Source organism: Salvelinus fontinalis, chromosome 34 (assembly GCF_029448725.1).
Source record: "Salvelinus fontinalis isolate EN_2023a chromosome 34, ASM2944872v1, whole genome shotgun sequence".
Lineage (NCBI taxonomy): Eukaryota > Metazoa > Chordata > Actinopteri > Salmoniformes > Salmonidae > Salvelinus > Salvelinus fontinalis.
The window spans coordinates 31,280,767-31,300,980 of record NC_074698.1 but is presented as its reverse complement, the minus strand read 5'-3'; the positions used below and the strand labels follow the sequence as shown (position 1 = coordinate 31,300,980).

At 50.4% G+C, this 20,214-nt stretch overlaps 1 protein-coding gene across 2 annotated transcripts in view; it reads right to left on the bottom strand.

Moving 5' to 3' along the window:
* Positions 1 to 586: 586 nt before the first annotated feature.
* LOC129833722 (tRNA-dihydrouridine(16/17) synthase [NAD(P)(+)]-like) overlaps positions 587 to 20,214 on the bottom strand; it is a 20,821-nt gene continuing 1,193 nt past the window's right edge. The window contains exons 2-14 of one of the 2 annotated variants that reach the window (XM_055898500.1): positions 19,608 to 19,869; positions 18,800 to 18,908; positions 18,587 to 18,637; positions 16,132 to 16,244; positions 15,457 to 15,539; positions 13,877 to 13,980; positions 13,442 to 13,589; positions 13,236 to 13,332; positions 10,746 to 10,834; positions 10,317 to 10,483; positions 9,692 to 9,729; positions 2,915 to 2,990; positions 587 to 2,827 (exon numbers count right to left, since the gene is read on the bottom strand). In XM_055898500.1, coding sequence (XP_055754475.1) covers positions 2,667 to 2,827; positions 2,915 to 2,990; positions 9,692 to 9,729; positions 10,317 to 10,483; positions 10,746 to 10,834; positions 13,236 to 13,332; positions 13,442 to 13,589; positions 13,877 to 13,980; positions 15,457 to 15,539; positions 16,132 to 16,244; positions 18,587 to 18,637; positions 18,800 to 18,908; positions 19,608 to 19,847 — 1,476 coding nt within the window. In that variant the 5' untranslated portion in view covers positions 19,848 to 19,869 and the 3' untranslated portion in view covers positions 587 to 2,666. Of the gene's footprint in view, positions 2,828 to 2,914; positions 2,991 to 3,030; positions 6,996 to 9,691; positions 9,730 to 10,316; positions 10,484 to 10,745; positions 10,835 to 13,235; positions 13,333 to 13,441; positions 13,590 to 13,876; positions 13,981 to 15,456; positions 15,540 to 16,131; positions 16,245 to 18,586; positions 18,638 to 18,799; positions 18,909 to 19,607; positions 19,870 to 20,214 lie in introns of those variants that run through there. The other variant, XM_055898501.1, reaches the window with a different exon arrangement.

The window sequence follows — 20,214 nt, the reverse complement described above, 5'->3', positions numbered from 1 at the left end:
ACCAGTGAGATAAGGCGGGGCTTTACCTAGCATAGACTTATATGAAAGCATGCAAGATGGTAATTGAATCTACTATTACATTTACATTTTAGTCATTTAGCAGACGCTCTTATCCAGAGCGACTTACAGTAGAGTGCATACATTTTATTACATTTTACATACTGAGACAAGGATATCCCTACCGGCCTAACCCGGACGACGCTATGCCAATTGTGCGTCGCCCCACGGACCTCCCGGTTGCGGCCGGCTGCGACAGAGCCTGGGCGCGAACCCTGCCCAGCCTGGGCGCGAACCCAGAGACTCTGGTGGCGCAGCTAGCACTGCGATGCAGTGCCCTAGACCACTGTGCCACCCGGGAGGCGTGAGGCCGGGAGGCTATTACTTGCGATACAGATGGAGATTTTTTTTTCTCCATAGATTTATTTAATTTCAAAATAAATCCCCAAACCACAGTAAAAAGACAAGATGACATGTCAGTTTGATATTCAGCAGAAAATCCAAAAGTTGTTAGTATTGTCAAAAGGGCTCATTTTGGCCCAAAATGTATGAACGGAGAAACCATAGTTGAGAAATATCAAATGCACCATTTCTCACTTGTCACATCCATTTATTTAACCTCAAGTTCATATATGACGGGATAGGCCAAGTGTTATATCTACCAGAAGGCACTGAACTCAATGCAAGTAACCCCTAACCACCATCAAATAAATAAAACCACCACAAAGAGAAATTAAAACCAAATATAACTCTGTAAATCATTTATATATTCTTTGAAGTGATGAAAATAGTTTCCAGTGTGATTTGGCATTGAGTTCTCACCTGGGGTGTATTCATTTGTGCAAACCGTAGCAAAACAATCACACAATGAAAAACGTTTTCCAACAAAAACAAGAGTTTATTGGACAAATTCAGGTAGGCCCCCCCCCCCCCCCTTTGGTTCCTAGTAATGGTGTGTTCAAGACGACTTGGAAACTTGAAGATGAGGCCCCAGGTTTCCCACTTGTAAAGTATCATAATCAACAAATAGGAAGCTCTATGCAAATAACTTACATTCATTTTAACTCCAAGTTCAAAGTTTCCAACTTGTCATGAATGCACCATAAACACATCCCTGGCTGTTACACATCAGAATGAGCAGGAGTTTTACCACATGGCCAGACCAGGGCCCGTATCCACCAAGCGTCTCAGAGTAGGACTGCTGATCTAGGATCAGCCTTTCAGATCATAATGAATAAGACCTATATGGACAGATCTCAGCTCATTTTCTTATAGGTCAGACACTTCAGAACAAACTGCCCTTTGATTGTGTTTTTGGGGACTATCCATTGTTCCATGTAGTGAATGATATTCTGTGTTTGTATGGGCCAATTCTTTTTATTTTATTTAACCTTTATTTTACTCGGCAAGTCAGTTAAGAACAAATTCTTATTTACAATGATGGCCTACCGGGGAACAGTTGGTTAACTGCCTTGTTCAGGAGCAGAACGACAGATTTTTACCTTGTCAGCTCGGGGATTCAATCTAGCAACCTTTCGGTTACTAGTCCAACGGTTACTGGCCCAAAGCTCTAACCACTAGGCTACCTACCGCTCCAACAATGATGAATAATGAATATGAATATGTAGAACAGATGTCAGATCAGCACACCTACCCTAAAATACCTTCTGGAGACGGGCCTAGAAAACAAACTCCAAGCCCTACACATCACACAGGTACACATTAAGACTAGGCGCTTGATGAAAAATTATGTAAAAAATAAAAAAAACGGACTGACTTCTGTTGGACAGAGAGTCACCATTCTAACAGTCAGGTGATAAAATATAATTCTAGTTCAGGGGGAAAACATGACAAAGATCAACAGGAAATAGTCCCATTATTTACCACAAATAAATGTATAGATTGAGCAGTACTGGGATAGTACTGTTACGACTGAGCTTTTCCTCCTTCCAGACACGGCTGTAGACCAACTAGAAAGACCCAGACGGAACTGGACTTTTTGGGGTGAATCTCTGACTTCAAAGCTACTTGTTATGCTAAAGTCCAAGAGAGAAATTAGTCCATTACATCAGTCCCAGTGGAGCTAGTCCAGGAAGACTCCCCCAGTCAGTCAGGTAGGAGGAGTCTATCCATTACATCAGTCCCAGTGGAGCTGGTCCAGGAAGACTCCCCCCATTACATCCGTCCCAGTGGAGCTGGTCCAGGAAGACTCCCCCCATTACATCAGTCCCAGTGGAGCTAGTCCAGGAAGACTCCCCCAGTCAGTCAGGTAGGAGGAGTCTATCCATTACATCAGTCCCAGTGGAGCTAGTCCAGGAAGACTCCCCCAGTCAGGTAGGAGGATATCCATTACATCAGTCCCAGTGGAGCTGGTCCAGGAAGACTCCCCCAGTCAGTCAGGTAGGAGGAGTCTATCCATTACATCAGTCAGTCAGGTAGGAGGAGGGCGTAGTGGTGAAACCCCATCTAAGCCAGTGCAGCACAGCAGCAATGGAGGACAGTGGTGAGTTTGTATGAGACAGGATGGATGCACATGTGTGTTCCTTACAATATGTTCTTGTGTCTCTGTATACTGTTGATGGATACAGTTTCTCACATCCTGCTGTGTGTGTGTGTGTGTGTACTGCTCTACGTATGAATGGATGTCTATGTCCCTGTTAGTCCATGTCTCAGGCCACAGTCTGTCCTCTGTGGGGGTCTGTTGGGGTGCTGAGGGTCCCGTTCAACAATCCTCCATCCTCTTCCTCCTTTAATCCTCTGCTCTTTCCCTCCTCCTCTTCCCGCTCTGACTTCTGTTTCTCTGCCTTGGTCTTGAACCTCAGCCCGTGACCTGTAAACCAGACGAGAGGAAATAAATGATATATCAGAGAAAGACAGTTGTGTGTGTGTGTGTGTGTGTGTGTGTGTGTGGACTCACTTGGGCAGTCTGCCACCTCCTTGTAGGCCTTCTTTTTACAGCAGCCTCGACACAGGTTGAATACACACTGATTACCCTACAGAGAGAGAGAGAGAGAGGGTTAGGGACCTGGGGGGGGGGGGGTTAGGGACTTGGAGAGGGGGGGTGTTAGGGACCTGGAGAGAGTGAGGGGGTTAGGGCCCGGGAGAGGGGGGTTAGAGAGAGAGAGAGGGTTAGGGCCCGGGAGAGGGGGGTTAGGGAGAGAGAGAGAGAGGGTTAGGGGCGGGAGAGGGGGGTTAGGGAGAGAGGGTTAGGGCCCGGGAGAGGGGGGTTAGGGAGAGAGAGAGAGGGTTAGGGCCTGGGAGAGGGGGGTTAGAGAGAGAGAGAGAGAGAGAGGGTTAGGGCCCGGGATAGGGGGTTAGGGAGAGAGAGAGAGAAATGGTTAGGGCCCGGGAGAGAGAGAGGGTTAGGGCCCGGGAGAGAGAGAGGGTTAGGGCCCGGGAGAGAGAGAGAAATGGTTAGGGCCTGGGAGAGAGAGAGGGTTAGGGCCCGGGATAGGGGGTTAGGGAGAGAGAGAGAGAGGGTTAGGGCCCGGGAGAGAGGGAAAGGGGGGTTAGAGAGAGAGAGAGAGGGTTAGGGCCCGGGAGAGAGAGAGAAATGTTTAGGGCCCGGGAGAGGGGGGTTAGGGAGAGAGAGCGGGTTAGGGCCCGGGAGAGAGAGGGTTAGGGCCTGGGAGAGGGGGGGTTAGGGAGAGAGAGAGGGTTAGGGCCCGGGATAGGGGGTTAGGGAGAGAGAGAGAGAGGGTTAGGGCCCGGGAGAGAGGGAAAGGGGGGTTAGAGAGAGAGAGAGAGGGTTAGGGCCCGGGAGAGAGAGAGAAATGTTTAGGGCCCGGGAGAGGGGGGTTAGGGAGAGAGAGCGGGTTAGGGCCCGGGAGAGAGAGGGTTAGGGCCTGGGAGAGGGGGGGTTAGGGAGAGAGAGAGGGTTAGGGCCCGGGAGAGAGAGAGGGTTAGGGCCCGGGAGAGAGGGTTAGGGCCTGGGAGAGAGAGGGAAATGGTTAGGGCCCGGGAGAGAGGGATGTTAGGGAGAGAGAGAGAGGGTTAGGGCCCGGGAGAGGGGGGTTAGGGAGAGAGAGAGAGAGTTAGGGCCCGGGAGAGAGGGGTTAGGGAGAGAGAGAGAGAGGGTTAGGGCCCGGGAGAGAGAGAGAGGGTTAGGGCCCGGGAGAGAGAGAGAGGGTTAGGGCCTGGGAGAGAGAGGGTTAGGGCCTGGGAGAGGGGGGTTAGGGAGAGAGAGAGGGTTAGGGCCCGGGAGAGAGGGTTAGGGCCTGGGAGAGAGAGGGAAATGGTTAGGGCCCGCGAGAGAGGGAGGTTAGGGAGAGAGAGAGAGGGTTAGGGCCCGGGAGAGGGGGGTTAGGGAGAGAGAGAGAGAGAGAGAGTTAGGGCCCGGGAGAGAGGGGTTAGGGAGAGAGAGAGAGAGGATTAGGGCCCGGGAGAGAGGGAGAGGGTTAGGGCCCGGGAGAGAGAGGGTTAGGGCCTGGGAGAGAGAGGGTTAGGGCCTGGGAGAGAGAGGGTTAGGGAGAGAGAGAGAGGGTTAGGGAGAGAGAGAGAGGGTTAGGGCCCGGGAGAGAGAGAGAGAGAGAGTTAGGGCCCGGGAGAGAGGGGTTAGGGAGAGAGGGGGAGAGGGTTAGGGCCCGGGAGAGAGGGAGAGGGTTAGGGCCCGGGAGAGAGAGGGTTAGGGCCTGGGAGATAGAGGGTTAGGGCCTGGGAGATAGAGGGTTAGGGAGAGAGAGAGAGGGTTAGGGCCCGGGAGAGGGGGGTTAGGGAGAGAGAGAGAGAGAGAGTTAGGGCCCGGGAGAGAGGGGTTAGGGAGAGAGAGAGAGAGGGGTTAGGGAGAGAGAGGGAGAGGGTTAGGGCCCGGGAGAGAGGGAGAGGGTTAGGGCCCGGGAGAGAGAGGGTTAGGGAGAGAGAGAGAGAGGGGTTAGGGAGAGAGAGAGAGAGGGTTAGGGCCCGGGAGAGAGGGAGAGGGTTAGGGCCCGGGAGAGAGGGAGAGGGTTAGGGAGAGAGAGAGAGGGGGGTTAGGGAGAGAGAGAGAGGGGGGTTAGGGAGAGAGAGAGAGGGGGGTTAGGGAGAGAGAGAGAGAGGGTTAGGGCCCGGGAGAGAGGGGTTAGGGAGAGAGAGGGTTAGGGCCCGGGAGAGAGGGAGAGGGTTAGGGCCTGGGAGAGAGAGGGTTAGGGCCTGGGAGAGAGAGGGTTAGGGCCTGGGAGAGAGAGGGTTAGGGAGAGAGAGAGAGGGGGGTTAGGGGGAGAGAGAGAGAGAGAGGGTTAGGGCCCGGGAGAGAGGGGTTAGGGAGAGAGAGAGGGTTAGGGCCCGGGAGAGAGGGAGAGGGTTAGGGCCCGGGAGAGAGGGGTTAGGGAGAGAGAGAGGGTTAGGGCCCGGGAGAGAGAGAGGGTTAGGGCCCGGGAGAGAGGGGTTAGGGAGAGAGAGAGAGAGAGGGTTAGGGCCCGGGAGAGAGAGAGGGGTTAGGGAGAGAGAGAGGGAGTTAGGGCCCGGGAGAGAGAGAGGGTTAGGGCCCGGGAGAGAGAGAGAAATGGTTAGGGCCTGGGAGAGAGAGAGGGTTAGGGCCCGGGATAGGGGGTTAGGGAGAGAGAGAGAGAGGGTTAGGGCCCGGGAGAGAGGGAAAGGGGGGTTAGAGAGAGAGAGAGAGGGTTAGGGCCCGGGAGAGAGAGAGAAATGTTTAGGGCCCGGGAGAGGGGGGTTAGGGAGAGAGAGCGGGTTAGGGCCCGGGAGAGAGAGGGTTAGGGCCTGGGAGAGGGGGGGTTAGGGAGAGAGAGAGGGTTAGGGCCCGGGAGAGAGAGAGGGTTAGGGCCCGGGAGAGAGGGTTAGGGCCTGGGAGAGAGAGGGAAATGGTTAGGGCCCGGGAGAGAGGGATGTTAGGGAGAGAGAGAGAGGGTTAGGGCCCGGGAGAGGGGGGTTAGGGAGAGAGAGAGAGAGTTAGGGCCCGGGAGAGAGGGGTTAGGGAGAGAGAGAGAGAGGGTTAGGGCCCGGGAGAGAGAGAGAGGGTTAGGGCCCGGGAGAGAGAGAGAGGGTTAGGGCCTGGGAGAGAGAGGGTTAGGGCCTGGGAGAGGGGGGTTAGGGAGAGAGAGAGGGTTAGGGCCCGGGAGAGAGGGTTAGGGCCTGGGAGAGAGAGGGAAATGGTTAGGGCCCGCGAGAGAGGGAGGTTAGGGAGAGAGAGAGAGGGTTAGGGCCCGGGAGAGGGGGGTTAGGGAGAGAGAGAGAGAGAGAGAGTTAGGGCCCGGGAGAGAGGGGTTAGGGAGAGAGAGAGAGAGGGTTAGGGCCCGGGAGAGAGGGAGAGGGTTAGGGCCCGGGAGAGAGAGGGTTAGGGCCTGGGAGAGAGAGGGTTAGGGCCTGGGAGAGAGAGGGTTAGGGAGAGAGAGAGAGGGTTAGGGAGAGAGAGAGAGGGTTAGGGCCCGGGAGAGAGAGAGAGAGAGAGTTAGGGCCCGGGAGAGAGGGGTTAGGGAGAGAGGGGGAGAGGGTTAGGGCCCGGGAGAGAGGGAGAGGGTTAGGGCCCGGGAGAGAGAGGGTTAGGGCCTGGGAGATAGAGGGTTAGGGCCTGGGAGATAGAGGGTTAGGGAGAGAGAGAGAGGGTTAGGGCCCGGGAGAGGGGGGTTAGGGAGAGAGAGAGAGAGAGAGTTAGGGCCCGGGAGAGAGGGGTTAGGGAGAGAGAGAGAGAGGGGTTAGGGAGAGAGAGGGAGAGGGTTAGGGCCCGGGAGAGAGGGAGAGGGTTAGGGCCCGGGAGAGAGAGGGTTAGGGAGAGAGAGAGAGAGGGGTTAGGGAGAGAGAGAGAGAGGGTTAGGGCCCGGGAGAGAGGGAGAGGGTTAGGGCCCGGGAGAGAGGGAGAGGGTTAGGGAGAGAGAGAGAGGGGGGTTAGGGAGAGAGAGAGAGGGGGGTTAGGGAGAGAGAGAGAGGGGGGTTAGGGAGAGAGAGAGAGAGGGTTAGGGCCCGGGAGAGAGGGGTTAGGGAGAGAGAGGGTTAGGGCCCGGGAGAGAGGGAGAGGGTTAGGGCCTGGGAGAGAGAGGGTTAGGGCCTGGGAGAGAGAGGGTTAGGGCCTGGGAGAGAGAGGGTTAGGGAGAGAGAGAGAGGGGGGTTAGGGAGAGAGAGAGAGAGAGGGTTAGGGCCCGGGAGAGAGGGGTTAGGGAGAGAGAGAGGGTTAGGGCCCGGGAGAGAGGGAGAGGGTTAGGGCCCGGGAGAGAGGGGTTAGGGAGAGAGAGAGGGTTAGGGCCCGGGAGAGAGAGAGGGTTAGGGCCCGGGAGAGAGGGGTTAGGGAGAGAGAGAGAGAGAGGGTTAGGGCCCGGGAGAGAGAGAGGGGTTAGGGAGAGAGAGAGAGAGTTAGGGCCCGGGAGAGAGGGGTTAGGGAGAGAGAGAGAGAGAGGGTTAGGGCCCGGGAGGTACAAAATTGCACCAACAGATATGGCAGCTCTGCTTCTAGCTCCTAAGAATCTGACCTGCATACGTAACACTATTATACACAGTCAGTCAGGACACGTTCTCCATTGAACATTTCTTAGTCCAGGGCTAAACGTCATCTGTATTGAGAATCTGGTGAGTGACACCCTCTCATCCTACACATGGTAATGAGGAACAGGGTGAAGAGGTGTTTACACATGGTAATGAGGAACAGGGTGAAGAGGTGTTTACACATGGTAATGAGGAACAGGGTGAAGAGGTGTTTACACATGGTAATGAGGAACAGGGTGAAGGGGTGTTTACACATGGTAATGAGGAACAGGGTGAAGGGGTGTTTACACATGGTAATGAGGAACAGGGTGAAGAGGTGTTTACACATGGTAATGAGGAACAGGGTGAAGAGGTTGCTACACATGGTAATGAGGAACAGGGTGAAGAGGTGTTTACACACGGTAATGAGGAACAGGGTGTTTACACATGGTAATGAGGAACAGGGTGAAGAGGTTGCTACACATGGTAATGAGGAACAGGGTGAAGAGGTATTTACACACGGTAATGAGGAACATGGTGAAGAGGTATTTACACACGGTAATGAGGAACATGGTGAAGAGGTGTTTACACATGGTAATGAGGAACAGGGTGAAGAGGTGTTTACACATGGTAATGAGGAACAGGGTGAAGGGGTGTTTACACATGGTAATGAGGAACAGGGTGAAGAGGTGTTTACACATGGTAATGAGGAACAGGGTGAAGAGGTTGCTACACATGGTAATGAGGAACAGGGTGAAGAGGTGTTTACACACGGTAATGAGGAACAGGGTGTTTACACATGGTAATGAGGAACAGGGTGAAGAGGTTGCTACACATGGTAATGAGGAACAGGGTGAAGAGGTGTTTACACACGGTAATGAGGAACAGGGTGAAGAGGTGTTTACACATGGTAATGAGGAACAGGGTGAAGAGGTATTTACACACGGTAATGAGGAACATGGTGAAGAGGTGTTTACACATGGTAATGAAGAACAGGGTGAAGAGGTGTTTACACATGGTAATGAGGAACAGGGTGAAGAGGTGTTTACACATGGTAATGAGGAACAGGGTGAAGAGGTGTTTACACATGTAATGAGGAACAGGGTGAAGAGGTGTTTACACATGGTAATGAGGAACAGGGTGAAGAGGTGTTTACACATGGTAATGAGGAACAGGGTGAAGGGGTGTTTACACATGGTAATGAGGAACAGGGTGAAGAGGTGTTTACACATGGTAATGAGGAACAGGGTGAAGAGGTTGCTACACATGGTAATGAGGAACAGGGTGAAGAGGTGTTTACACATGGTAATGAGGAACATGGTGAAGAGGTGTTTACACATGGTAATGAGGAACAGGGTGAAGAGGTGTTTACACACGGTAATGAGGAACAGGGTGAAGAGGTGTTTACACACGGTAATGAGGAACAGGGTGAAGGGGTGTTTACACACGGTAATGAGGAACAGGGTGAAGAGGTGTTTACACACGGTAATGAGGAACAGGGTGAAGAGGTGTTTACACACGGTAATGAGGAACAGGGTGAAGAGGTGTTTACACATGGTAATGAGGAACAGGGTGAAGAGGTGTTTACACATGGTAATGAGGAACAGGGTGAAGAGGTGTTTACACATGGTAATGAGGAACAGGGTGAAGAGGTTGCTACACATGGTAATTAGAAACAGGGTGAAGATGTTTACACACGGTAATGAGGAACAGGGTGAAGAGGTTGCTACACATGGTAATGAGGAACAGGGTGAAGAGGTGTTTACACATGGTAATGAGGAACATGGTGAAGAGGTGTTTACACATGGTAATGAGGAACATGGTGAAGAGGTGTTTACACATGGTAATGAGGAACAGGGTGAAGAGGTGTTTACACACGGTAATGAGGAACAGGGTGAAGAGGTGTTTACACACGGTAATGAGGAACAGGGTGAAGGGGTGTTTACACACGGTAATGAGGAACAGGGTGAAGAGGTGTTTACACACGGTAATGAGGAACAGGGTGAAGAGGTGTTTACACACGGTAATGAGGAACAGGGTGAAGAGGTGTTTACACATGGTAATGAGGAACAGGGTGAAGAGGTGTTTACACACGGTAATGAGGAACAGGGTGAAGAGGTGTTTACACACGGTAATGAGGAACAGGGTGAAGAGGTGTTTACACATGGTAATGAGGAACAGGGTGAAGAGGTGTTTACACACGGTAATGAGGAACAGGGTGAAGAGGTGTTTACACATGGTAATGAGGAACAGGGTGAAGAGGTGTTTACACATGGTAATGAGGAACAGGGTGAAGAGGTCCACTCACCTTTGGATTTCCACACTGCTCACACTTGATGTACTTTGCTGCAGAGAAAACAGGGGTAACACAGAGGTTATCTACTGTACTGTTTATGTAGGCTGAGGCTCTGTAGCATTATAAACTGGGTGGTTCCAGCCCTGAATGCTGATTGGCTGACAGCCGTGGTATATCAGACCGCATACCACGGGTATGACAAAACATATACCAATATACCACGGCTAAGGGCTGTTCTTAAGCACGACGCAACGCTGAGTGCCTGGACACAGCCCTTAGCCGTGGTATATTGGCCATATACCACACACCCCCGAGGTGCCTTATTGCTGTTATAAACTGGTTACCAACGTGATTAGAGCAGTAAAAACAAATATTTTGACATACACTGGGTGGTTCGAGCCCTGAATGCTGATTGGCTGACAGCCGTGGTATATCAGACGGTAGGTACACCACGGGTATGACAAAACATTTCGTTTCACTGCCCTAATTACGTTGGTAACCAGTTTATAATAGCAATAAGGCACCTTGGGGGTGTGTGGTATATGGCCAATATAACACGGCTAAGGGCCTTATTGCTTAATTAGACTGGAGACAGAGAGTACAGGTGACTGCAGTACTACGAGGAGAAATAACTCACGTTTCTGCTCGGGACAGAAGTTCTTGTAGGGGTTTCTGGCTTTCTTCTTCTGTTTGTTTTTGGAGAGGGCATCGCTCGCCCCGTCCGAGTCCTCTTGTGACAATGCCCTCTTGTGACACACTGCCTTCACCTCCGTACCGTTACCGTTAGCAACCGGATCCTTCGGCCTGGCAGGAACAACGTTCATTGTCACGTCAACATGTTACGGTTTCTATGTGTGTGGACTGATGACTTTGATCTTCTAATCAAATAACATTTTATTGGTCACAGATGTTATTGGTCAGCAGATGTTAATGCGAGTGTAGTAAAATGCTTGTACTTCTAGTTCTGACCGTACAGTAATATCTAACAATTCCACAACAACTACCTAATAAACACAAATCTAAGTAAAGGAATGTACACAGATCTCAACAGGAAATTGTCACTCACACTGGTCTGACGTACGGCTGGCAGATCCAATGAGGGAATGGGAGCCCAACCACCTGCCCCGCCTCCTCTCCTCCATTGGTTATCTCCTCCTGCAGAGGTTAAACAAATGAGAAAGGAACCAGTGTCATCATCTAGCTGTGTTAGGAGGGGGGTGAGGAGGGGGATGAGGGGGAAGAAGAGGGGGGGAGAAGAGGAGGAGAAGAGGGAGAAGAGGAGGAAAAGAGGAATTGGTGAGGAAGACAAACTAAAAAGGAGTAAAACATTTTGGGGAGGAGGAAAGGAAAGGTGAAAAACAGAATGATCCCCCAGTACCTAGCAGTGTAGGTAACCCTAACCCCCAGTACCTAGCAGTGTAGCTAACCCTAACCCTCAGTACCTAGCAGTGTAGCTAACCCTAACCCTCAGTACCTAGCAGTGTAGCTAACCCTAACCCCCAGTACCTAGCAGTGTAGCTAACCCTAACCCTGGGTACCTAGCAGTGTAGCTAACCCTGGGTACCTAGCAGTGTAGCTAACCCTAACCCTCAGTACCTAGCAGTGTAGCTAACCCTAACCCTCAGTACCTAGCAGTGTAGTTAACCCTAACCCTTGGTACCTGGCAGTGTAGCTAACCCTAACCCCCAGTACCTAGCAGTGTAGCTAACCCTAACCCTGGGTACCTAGCAGTGTAGCTAACCCTAACCCTCAGTACCTAGCAGTGTAGCTAACCCTAACCCTCAGTACCTAGCAGTGTAGCTAACCCTAACCCTCAGTACCTGGCAGTGTAGCTAACCCTAACCCTCAGTACCTGGCAGTGTAGCTAACCCTAACCCTCAGTACCTGGCAGTGTAGTTAACCCTAACCCTCAGTACCTGGCAGTGTAGTTAACCCTAACCCTCAGTACCTAGCAGTGTAGCTAACCCTAACCCTAGGTACCTGGCAGCGTAGTTAACCCTAACCCTTGGTACCTAGCAGTGTAGCTAACCCTAACCCTCAGTACCTGGCAGTGTAGGTAACCCTAACCCTCAGTACCTGGCAGAGTAGCTAACCCTAACCCTAGGTACCTGGCAGTGTAGCTAGCCCTTGGTACCTGGCAGCGTGGTTAACCCTGGGTACCTGGCAGTGTAGTTAACCCTAACCCTCAGTACCTAGCAGTGTAGTTAACCCTAACCCTAGGTACCTGGCAGTGTAGCTAGCCCTTGGTACCTGGCAGCGTAGTTAACCCTGGGTACCTGGCAGTGTAGCTAACCCTAGGTACCTGGCAGAGTAGCTAACCCTAACCCTAGGTACCTGGCAGTGTAGCTAGCCCTTGGTACCTGGCAGCGTAGTTAACCCTGGGTACCTGGCAGTGTAGTTAACCCTAACCCTCAGTACCTAGCAGTGTAGTTAACCCTAACCCTTGGTACCTGGCAGCGTAGTTAACCCTAACCCTAGGTACCTGGCAGCGTAGTTAACCCTAGGTACCTGGCAGAGTAGCTAACCCTAACCCTAGGTACCTGGCAGAGTAGCTAACCCTAACCCTAGGTACCTGGCAGAGTAGCTAACCCTAACCCTAGGTACCTGGCAGCGTAGTTAACCCTAACCCTAGGTACCTGGCAGTGTAGCTAGCCCTTGGTACCTGGCAGTGTAGCTAACCCTAGGTACCTGGCCGTGTAGTTAACCCTAACCCTTGGTACCTGGCAACGTAGTAAACCCTAACCCTTGGTACCTGGCAGTGTAGTTAACACTAACCCTTGGTACCTGGCAGCGTAGTTAACCCTAGGTACCTGGCAGTGTAGTTAACCCTGGGTACCTGGCAGTGTAGTTAACCCTAACCCTTGGTACCTGGCAACGTAGTTAACCCTAACCCTTGGTACCTGGCAGCGTAGTTAACCCTAACCCTTGGTACCTGGCAACGTAGTAAACCCTAACCCTTGGTACCTGGCAGTTTAGCTAACCCTAACCCTTGGTACCTGGCAGCGTAGTTAACCCTTGGTACCTGGCAGCGTAGTTAACCCTAACCCTTGGTACCTGGCAGCGTAGTTAACCCTAACCCTTGGTACCTGGCAGTGTAGCTAACCCTAACCCTAGGTACCTGGCAGTGTAGTTAACCCTAACCCTCAGTACCTGGCAGCGTAGTTAACCCTAACCCTTGGTACCTGGCAGCGTAGTTAACCCTAGGTATCTGGCAGTGTAGTTAACCCTAACCCTAGGTACCTGGCAGCGTAGTTAACCCTGGGTACCTGGCAGTGTAGCTAACCCTGGGTACCTGGCAGTGTAGCTAACCATAATGCTTGGTACCTGGCAGCGTAGTTAACCCTGGGTACCTGGCAGTGTAGCTAACCCTAGGTACCTGGCAGTGTAGTTAACCCTAACCCTAGGTACCTGGCAGTGTAGTTAACCCTAACCCTAGGTACCTGGCAGTGTAGCTAACCCTAGGTACCTGGCAGTGTAGTTAACCCTAACCCTAGGTACCTGGCAGTGTAGTTAACCCTAGGTACCTGGCAGTGTAGTTAACCCTAATGCTTGGTACCTGGCAGCGTAGTCGGAGTTGTCTGCTGACCTCTGTCAGCCCCTGCAGGTTCTTCACCTTGGCCAGCTCCTCTCTCAGGTCCTTGTGGATCTGCAGCCTGGAGAAACACTAACAAATAAACACACAGATTGTGGCGAGAGTGAAGTACTGAGTGTGTGTGTGTCCCTCCGCATGTGTGTGTCCCTCCGGGTGTGTGTGTTACATACGTGTGGTGCCAGAGCTTGAAGAGGTGTGCTCTGACATAGGACAGGGTACAGGGAGGGTACTGACTGACCACCTCCAGATACTCCTCAGCCATCTCCCATACAGGAGGGCTGAGACCCTCAAACAGAGCTGGGTTATGGAGGTTCCCCTCTGGAAACACACACAGAGAAAGAGAGAAACACACACAGGAGAGAGAGAGAAACACACACAGAGAAAGAGAGAAACACACAGAGAGAGAGAGAGAAACACACACAGAGAGAGAAAACCATACACACACAGAGAGAGAGAACCATACACACACAGACACACACAGAGAGAGAGAACCATACACACACAGACACATGAGAGAGAGAAAGAAAGTGATTAACACAAATTAGTAGGTGTTATGACTCTTGGGAGACGAATTACTCAAGGTGAGGCAAGGTGTGTGTGTGTACCTGCACTCATCACCCCCTGTACTCCAGTCTCCTCCATACACTGCTCCACATCACTCAGGTGTTGGATGTTACCGTTAGCAAACACAGGGATGTTAACAGCGTTCCTATAGCAACAACACGCACAGAGAGATAGAGAGCGACTGTTTAATAAACCCAGTACAATCACATGATCAGCTATGTCACAATAGAATAGAGTACTGTACAGTAGAATATACTAGAATGTTTTCCTGGGAAGAAACGTCTTGGAGACGTACGAGACTACAAAAACTGTCTCCAACTACACGGCAGAGACCTACTAGACTACACAAACTGTCTGAACGACACAGCAGAGAACTACTAGACTACACAAACTACCTCCAACTACACAGCAGAGACCTACTAGACTACACAAACTACACAGCAGAGACCTACTAGAACACAAACTACCTCCAACTACACGGCAGAGACCTACTAGACTACACAAACTGTCTCCAACTACACAGCAGAGACCTACTAGACTACACAAACTGTTTGCAACTACACGGCAGAGACCTACTAGAACACAAACTACCTCCAACTACACGGCAGAGACCTACTAGAACACAAACTACCTCCAACTACACGGCAGAGACCTACTAGACTACACAAACTGTCTCCAACTACACGGCAGAGACCTACTAGACTACACAAACTACCTCCAACTACACGGCAGAGACCTACTAGACTACACAAACTGTTTCCAACTACATGGCAGAGACCTACTAGACTACACAAACTGTTTCCAACTACATGGCAGAGACCTACTAGACTACACAAACTGTCTCCAACTACACAGCAGAGAGCTACTAGACTACACAAACTGTCTCCAACTACACAGCAGAGACCTACTAGACTACACAAACTGTCTCCAACTACACAGCAGAGACCTACTAGACTACACAACCTGTCTGAACTACACGGCAGAGACCTACTAGAACACAAACTACCTCCAACTACACAGCAGAGACCTACTAGACTACACAAACTGTCTGCAACTACACGGCAGAGACCTACTAGACTACACAAACGACCCCCAACTACACAGCAGAGCGCTACTAGACTACACAAACTGTCTGAACTACACAGCAGAGACCTACTAGACTACACAAACTACCCCCAACTACACAGCAGAGACCTACTAGACTACACAAACTGTCTGAACTACACAGCAGAGACCTACTAGACTACACAAACTGTCTCCAACTACACAGCAGAGACCTACTAGACTACACAAACTGTCTCCAACTACACAGCAGAGACCTACTAGACTACACAAACTGCAACTACACAGCAGAGACCTACTAGACTACACAAACTACCTCCAACTACACAAACTGAGACCTACTAGACTACACAAACTGTCTCCAACTACACAGCAGAGACCTACTAGACTACACAAACTACCTCCAACTACACAAACTGAGACCTACTAGACTACACAAACTGTCTCCAACTACACAGCAGAGACCTACTAGACTACACAAACTGTTTCCAACTGACAAACATAATATTGGTTCTTCTCTGTAGTCTTTATTTAACTGTGAGGGAACTGCAGTGTTTACCGTACAGCCTTGATGTGTTCCCAGCTAGCGATGCCTGTCGCGGGTCCTTTCTGGTCCTTGGTCCGACCGTGGACGGTCAGCAGCTGAGACAGAGATGGAGAGGTCTGAATGAAAAGACTGCCTACCTGGTTAAATAAAACATTTATTAAATGAGTGTGTCTGTGTGTTGCTATGGAGAGAGACAGAATAGGTGACACTGCAGTACTACGAGGAACATTTTGCATGAGGCTCTCTTGTTCAGATATTTGTAAATGGACTGGAGGCAGGGCATGAAAGGGATAACGAATCCAGTTGTTTGTGTCATTCGTTTCGAGAAAGTACCTGTGTAATTGCGCACCCAACTCACTCAGGTGCTTCGCTAAATCACATTTGACATTGTCCGTAAGCTTGAGTTCATTTGAAGACAAAAAAATCATACAATGATGGAAAGACCTGTGTGTTGCCCTTGTTAATGCAGACAGAGAAGAGCTCCAACTTCTTAATCATAGCCTCAATTTTGTCCCGCACATTGAATATAGTTGCGGAGAGTCCCTGTAATCCTAGATTCAGATCATTCAGGAGAGAGAGAAAACATCACCCAGATAGACCAAGCACCTCTAATTATAATCTGGCTTATTTTAGGTCATGTTTCATAGAAGATCAAAATAAAATACTTGTGTGTGTGATGTTTCCTACCTGGCAGCCAGCCTTCTCCAGCATCTGAGCGTACTGAACAGTGTCCTCCATCTTGTTAAACACACGGATCTTACAGGTGATGGGAACGGAGATCTTCTCATTGGCTAGCTTCACTAAGGAGAAACAGAGATAAAAGACTGGCTAGCTTAAATCAAATCAAATGTTATTGGTCACATACACGTGATTAGCAGACGTTATTGTGGGTGTAGCGAAATGCTTGTGTTTCTAGCTCCGACAGTGCAGTAATATCTAACAATTCCACAAAATATACCCAATACACACACATCTAAATAAAGGAATGGAATTAAAAAAATATGGCCTGGCTGTATGTAATAACACAAAACATTTTCTGGGCTAACAATGTAAGAAATAATACATAAACTAAATTCTGCAAAGTTTCCTAAGAGCTAAAAACATTGAAACCAGGTGACGTGGAGAGGATCTGTGTCTGAACCACGTACTCTCACTAGTGTCTGAACCACGTACTCTCACTACTGGTGTCCCCCAGGGCTCCGTTCTAGGCCCTCTCCTCTTCTCTCTATACACCAAGTCACTCAGCTCCATCATATACTCACATGGTCTCTCCTATCAATACTATGTGGATGACACTCAACTATTTTTCACCTTCCCCCCTTCTGACACTCATTTGGCGACACGCATCACTGCATGCCTGGCAGATATCTCAGCTTGGATGTCAGCCCACCACCTCAAGCTCAACCTCGACAAGACAGAGCTGCTCTTCCTCCCGGGAAAGGCCTGTCTGCTCCAAGACCTCTCCATCACGGTTGACAACTCCATGGTGTTCCCATCCGAGAGTGCAAAGAACCTTGGCAGGACACTAGACAACACCCTTTTCTGCAAACATCAAAGCAGTGACTCTCTCCTGCAGGGTCAAGCTCTACAACATCCATAGAGTACAACCCTTCCTCACACAGGAAGTAGCGCAGGTCCTAACGCAGGCACTTCTCCCGTCTGGACTACTGCAGCTCTCTGTTGGCTGGGCTCCCAGCTTGTGCCATCAAACCCCTGCGACTTCTCCAGAACGCCGCAGCCCGCTCCTCCACACACTCCAATGGCTTCCAGTCCATGCATTATCTTCCAGACCCTGGTGTTTGCCTACGGAACAGCAAGAGGAACTGCCCCTCACTACCTTCAGGCTCAAACTCTACACCCCAACCGGAGTACTCTGTTCTGGCACCTCTGGTCTGGTCTCTTGGCCCTACCCACCCTACAGCTCCCACTCAGCCCAGTCCAAGCTCTTCTCTCTCCTGGCACACCAATGGTGGAACAAACTTCCCCCTGACGCTAGGATAGCAGAGTCCCTGCCCATGTTCTGAAAACATATAGAACCCTAAACTCCCACAAAAAAACTCCCACTTTACACTTTTTTTCTACTAATTATCTAGTAAAGACTGAGTGCTTATGATGTACAGAACATTCCAGACAGATAAAATACAGCATGACACCATTCCAGACAGGTAAAGCATACCATGACACCATTCCAGACAGGTAAAACGCAGCATGACACCATTCCAGACAGGTAAAACACTGCATGACACCATTCCAGACAGGTAAAATGCAGCATGACACCATTCCAGACAGGTAAAACACAGCATGACACAATACCAGACAGGTAGAACACACCATGACACCATTCCAGACAGGTAAAACACAGCATGACACAATACCAGACAGGTAGAACACACCATGACACTATTCCAGACAGGTAAAACACAGCATGACACCATTCCAGACAGGTAAAACACAGCATGACACAATACCAGACAGGTAGAACACACCATGACACTATTCCAGACAGGTAAAACACAGCATGACACCACTCCAGACAGGTAAAACACAGCATGACACGATACCAGACAGGTAGAACACAGCATGACACCACTCCAGACAGGTAAAACACAGCATGACACCATTCCAGACAGGTAAAACACTGCATGACACCATTCCAGACAGGTAAAATGCAGCATGACACCATTCCAGACAGGTAAAACACAGCATGACACCATTCCAGACAGGTAAAACACAGCATGACACCACTCCAGACAGGTAAAACACAGCATGACACCATTCCAGACAGGTAAAACACAGCATGACACCATTCCAGACAGGTAAAATGCAGCATGACACCATTCCAGACAGGTAAAATGCAGCATGACACCATTCCAGACAGGTAAAACGCAGCATGACACCATTCCAGACAGGTAAAATGCAGCATGACACCATTCCAGACAGGTAAAATGCAGCATGACACCATTCCAGACAGGTAAAACGCAGCATGACACCACTCCAGACAGGTAAAACAACACAGCATGACACCATTCCAGACAGGTAAAACGCAGCATGACACCATTCCAGACAGGTAAAACATAGCATACTATATGTAATTTCTACCTCTCCCACTCTCTCCCTTTTTTCTCTCTCTGTTCAAACTCACCCATCTTCTCCAGCAGCTCCCACTCATCCTGTAGGAAGACTCCGTAGTGCCCTTCGTCAGAAATAAGCCAGTTAGAAACAAGTTGACCCCATACATACAGCACGCTTAGCCTAATTGAAAACCACTGTTTTTTAATCAGGGTTTCTCTCTCTCACACACACACTCTCTCTCTCTCTGTCTCTGAGTGAGGTTTCTGGGTTGGTTAGTTAGTACCTCTCTTGGCGATCATCTGTGGGCATCCCAGGTTGAGATCGATAGCATCACAGTAGTCCTGAGCCAGTAGACATGCCTGGACAAACACCTCTGGGTCGTTGGCACAGAACTGAGACACACACACACAGACACACGAAGAAAGCAGAGAAAGTGCATTACCAACCCCTCTGAGTTATTGGCACAGAACTGAGACCATAACACAGGAAACGGGGTGAGAGGTGATGGTAAAACATAGATGCTAGCTGCAACGGGGTGAGAGGTGATGGTAAAACACAGAGGCTAGCTGCAACGGGGTGAGAGGTGATGGTAAAACACAGAGGCTAGCTGCAACGGGGTGAGAGGTGATGGTAAAACACAGAGGCTAGCTGAAACGGGGTGAGAGGTGATGGTAAAACACAGAGGCTAGCTGAAACGGGGTGAGAGGTGATGGTAAAACACAGAAGCTAGCTGAAACGGGGTGAGAGGTGATGGTAAAACACAGAGGCTAGCTGAAACGGGGTGAGAGGTGATAGTAAAACACAGAGGCTAGCTGAAACAGGGTGAGAGGTGATGGTAAAACACAGAGGCTAGCTGAAACGGGGTGAGAGGTGATGGTAAAACACAGAGGCTAGCTGAAACGGGGTGAGAGGTGATGGTAAAACACAGAGGCTAGCTGAAACGGGGTGAGAGGTGATGGTAAAACACAGAGGCTAGCTGAAACGGGGTGAGAGGTGATGGTAAAACACAGAGGTTGGCTAATAGCTGTAGTTGAATAATACTACCTGTGACACTCCCTCTGTCAGCATGTGTTTGTGTGTCTCTCGCTCACCTGTGTAATAAGCGGCCTGTCTTCGGGGCAGACTTCGCTGTACAGGTTATCTTTCCTGTAGTTGGCGTCGCGTACAAACACCTGCGCGTGCAGCATGGGCGTGTAGCACAGCTCGGCGCCATGGCGACGGCTCAGTAGACGCCAGGCCAGCTCGCTCTGGTCCACCATGGGTGCAACGACGTAACGCGCTCCCCTCAGCGTGGTCTTCCAGAACTCAAAGCCTTGCAGCTTCACCGCCATCACAGCAGCCTCGCAGCCTGACCTGAAAGAGGGAGAGGGGAATGAGAGGGAAAATGAAGTTGTTTAGAGCATAGGAGGACAACACAGTCAAAAGAAGAGGGTTCTGGGTAGAACTGAAGTAGGAAGAGGATTCCCCTTGGGCCACTGAGCACCTAAATGGGTCACATGGTCTTTCTTGGATATGAACTGGCTCCCGAGTGAAGCAGTGGTCTAAGTCCCATAGGGCAGCGCACAATTGGCCCAGCGTCGTCCGGGTTTGGCCGTCATTGTAAGTAAGAATTTGTTCTTAACTGACTTGCCTAGTTAAATAAAGATTAAATAAAATTGAAAAAATTAAAAAGCTATGTTTGTAGGACTTATTGCAACA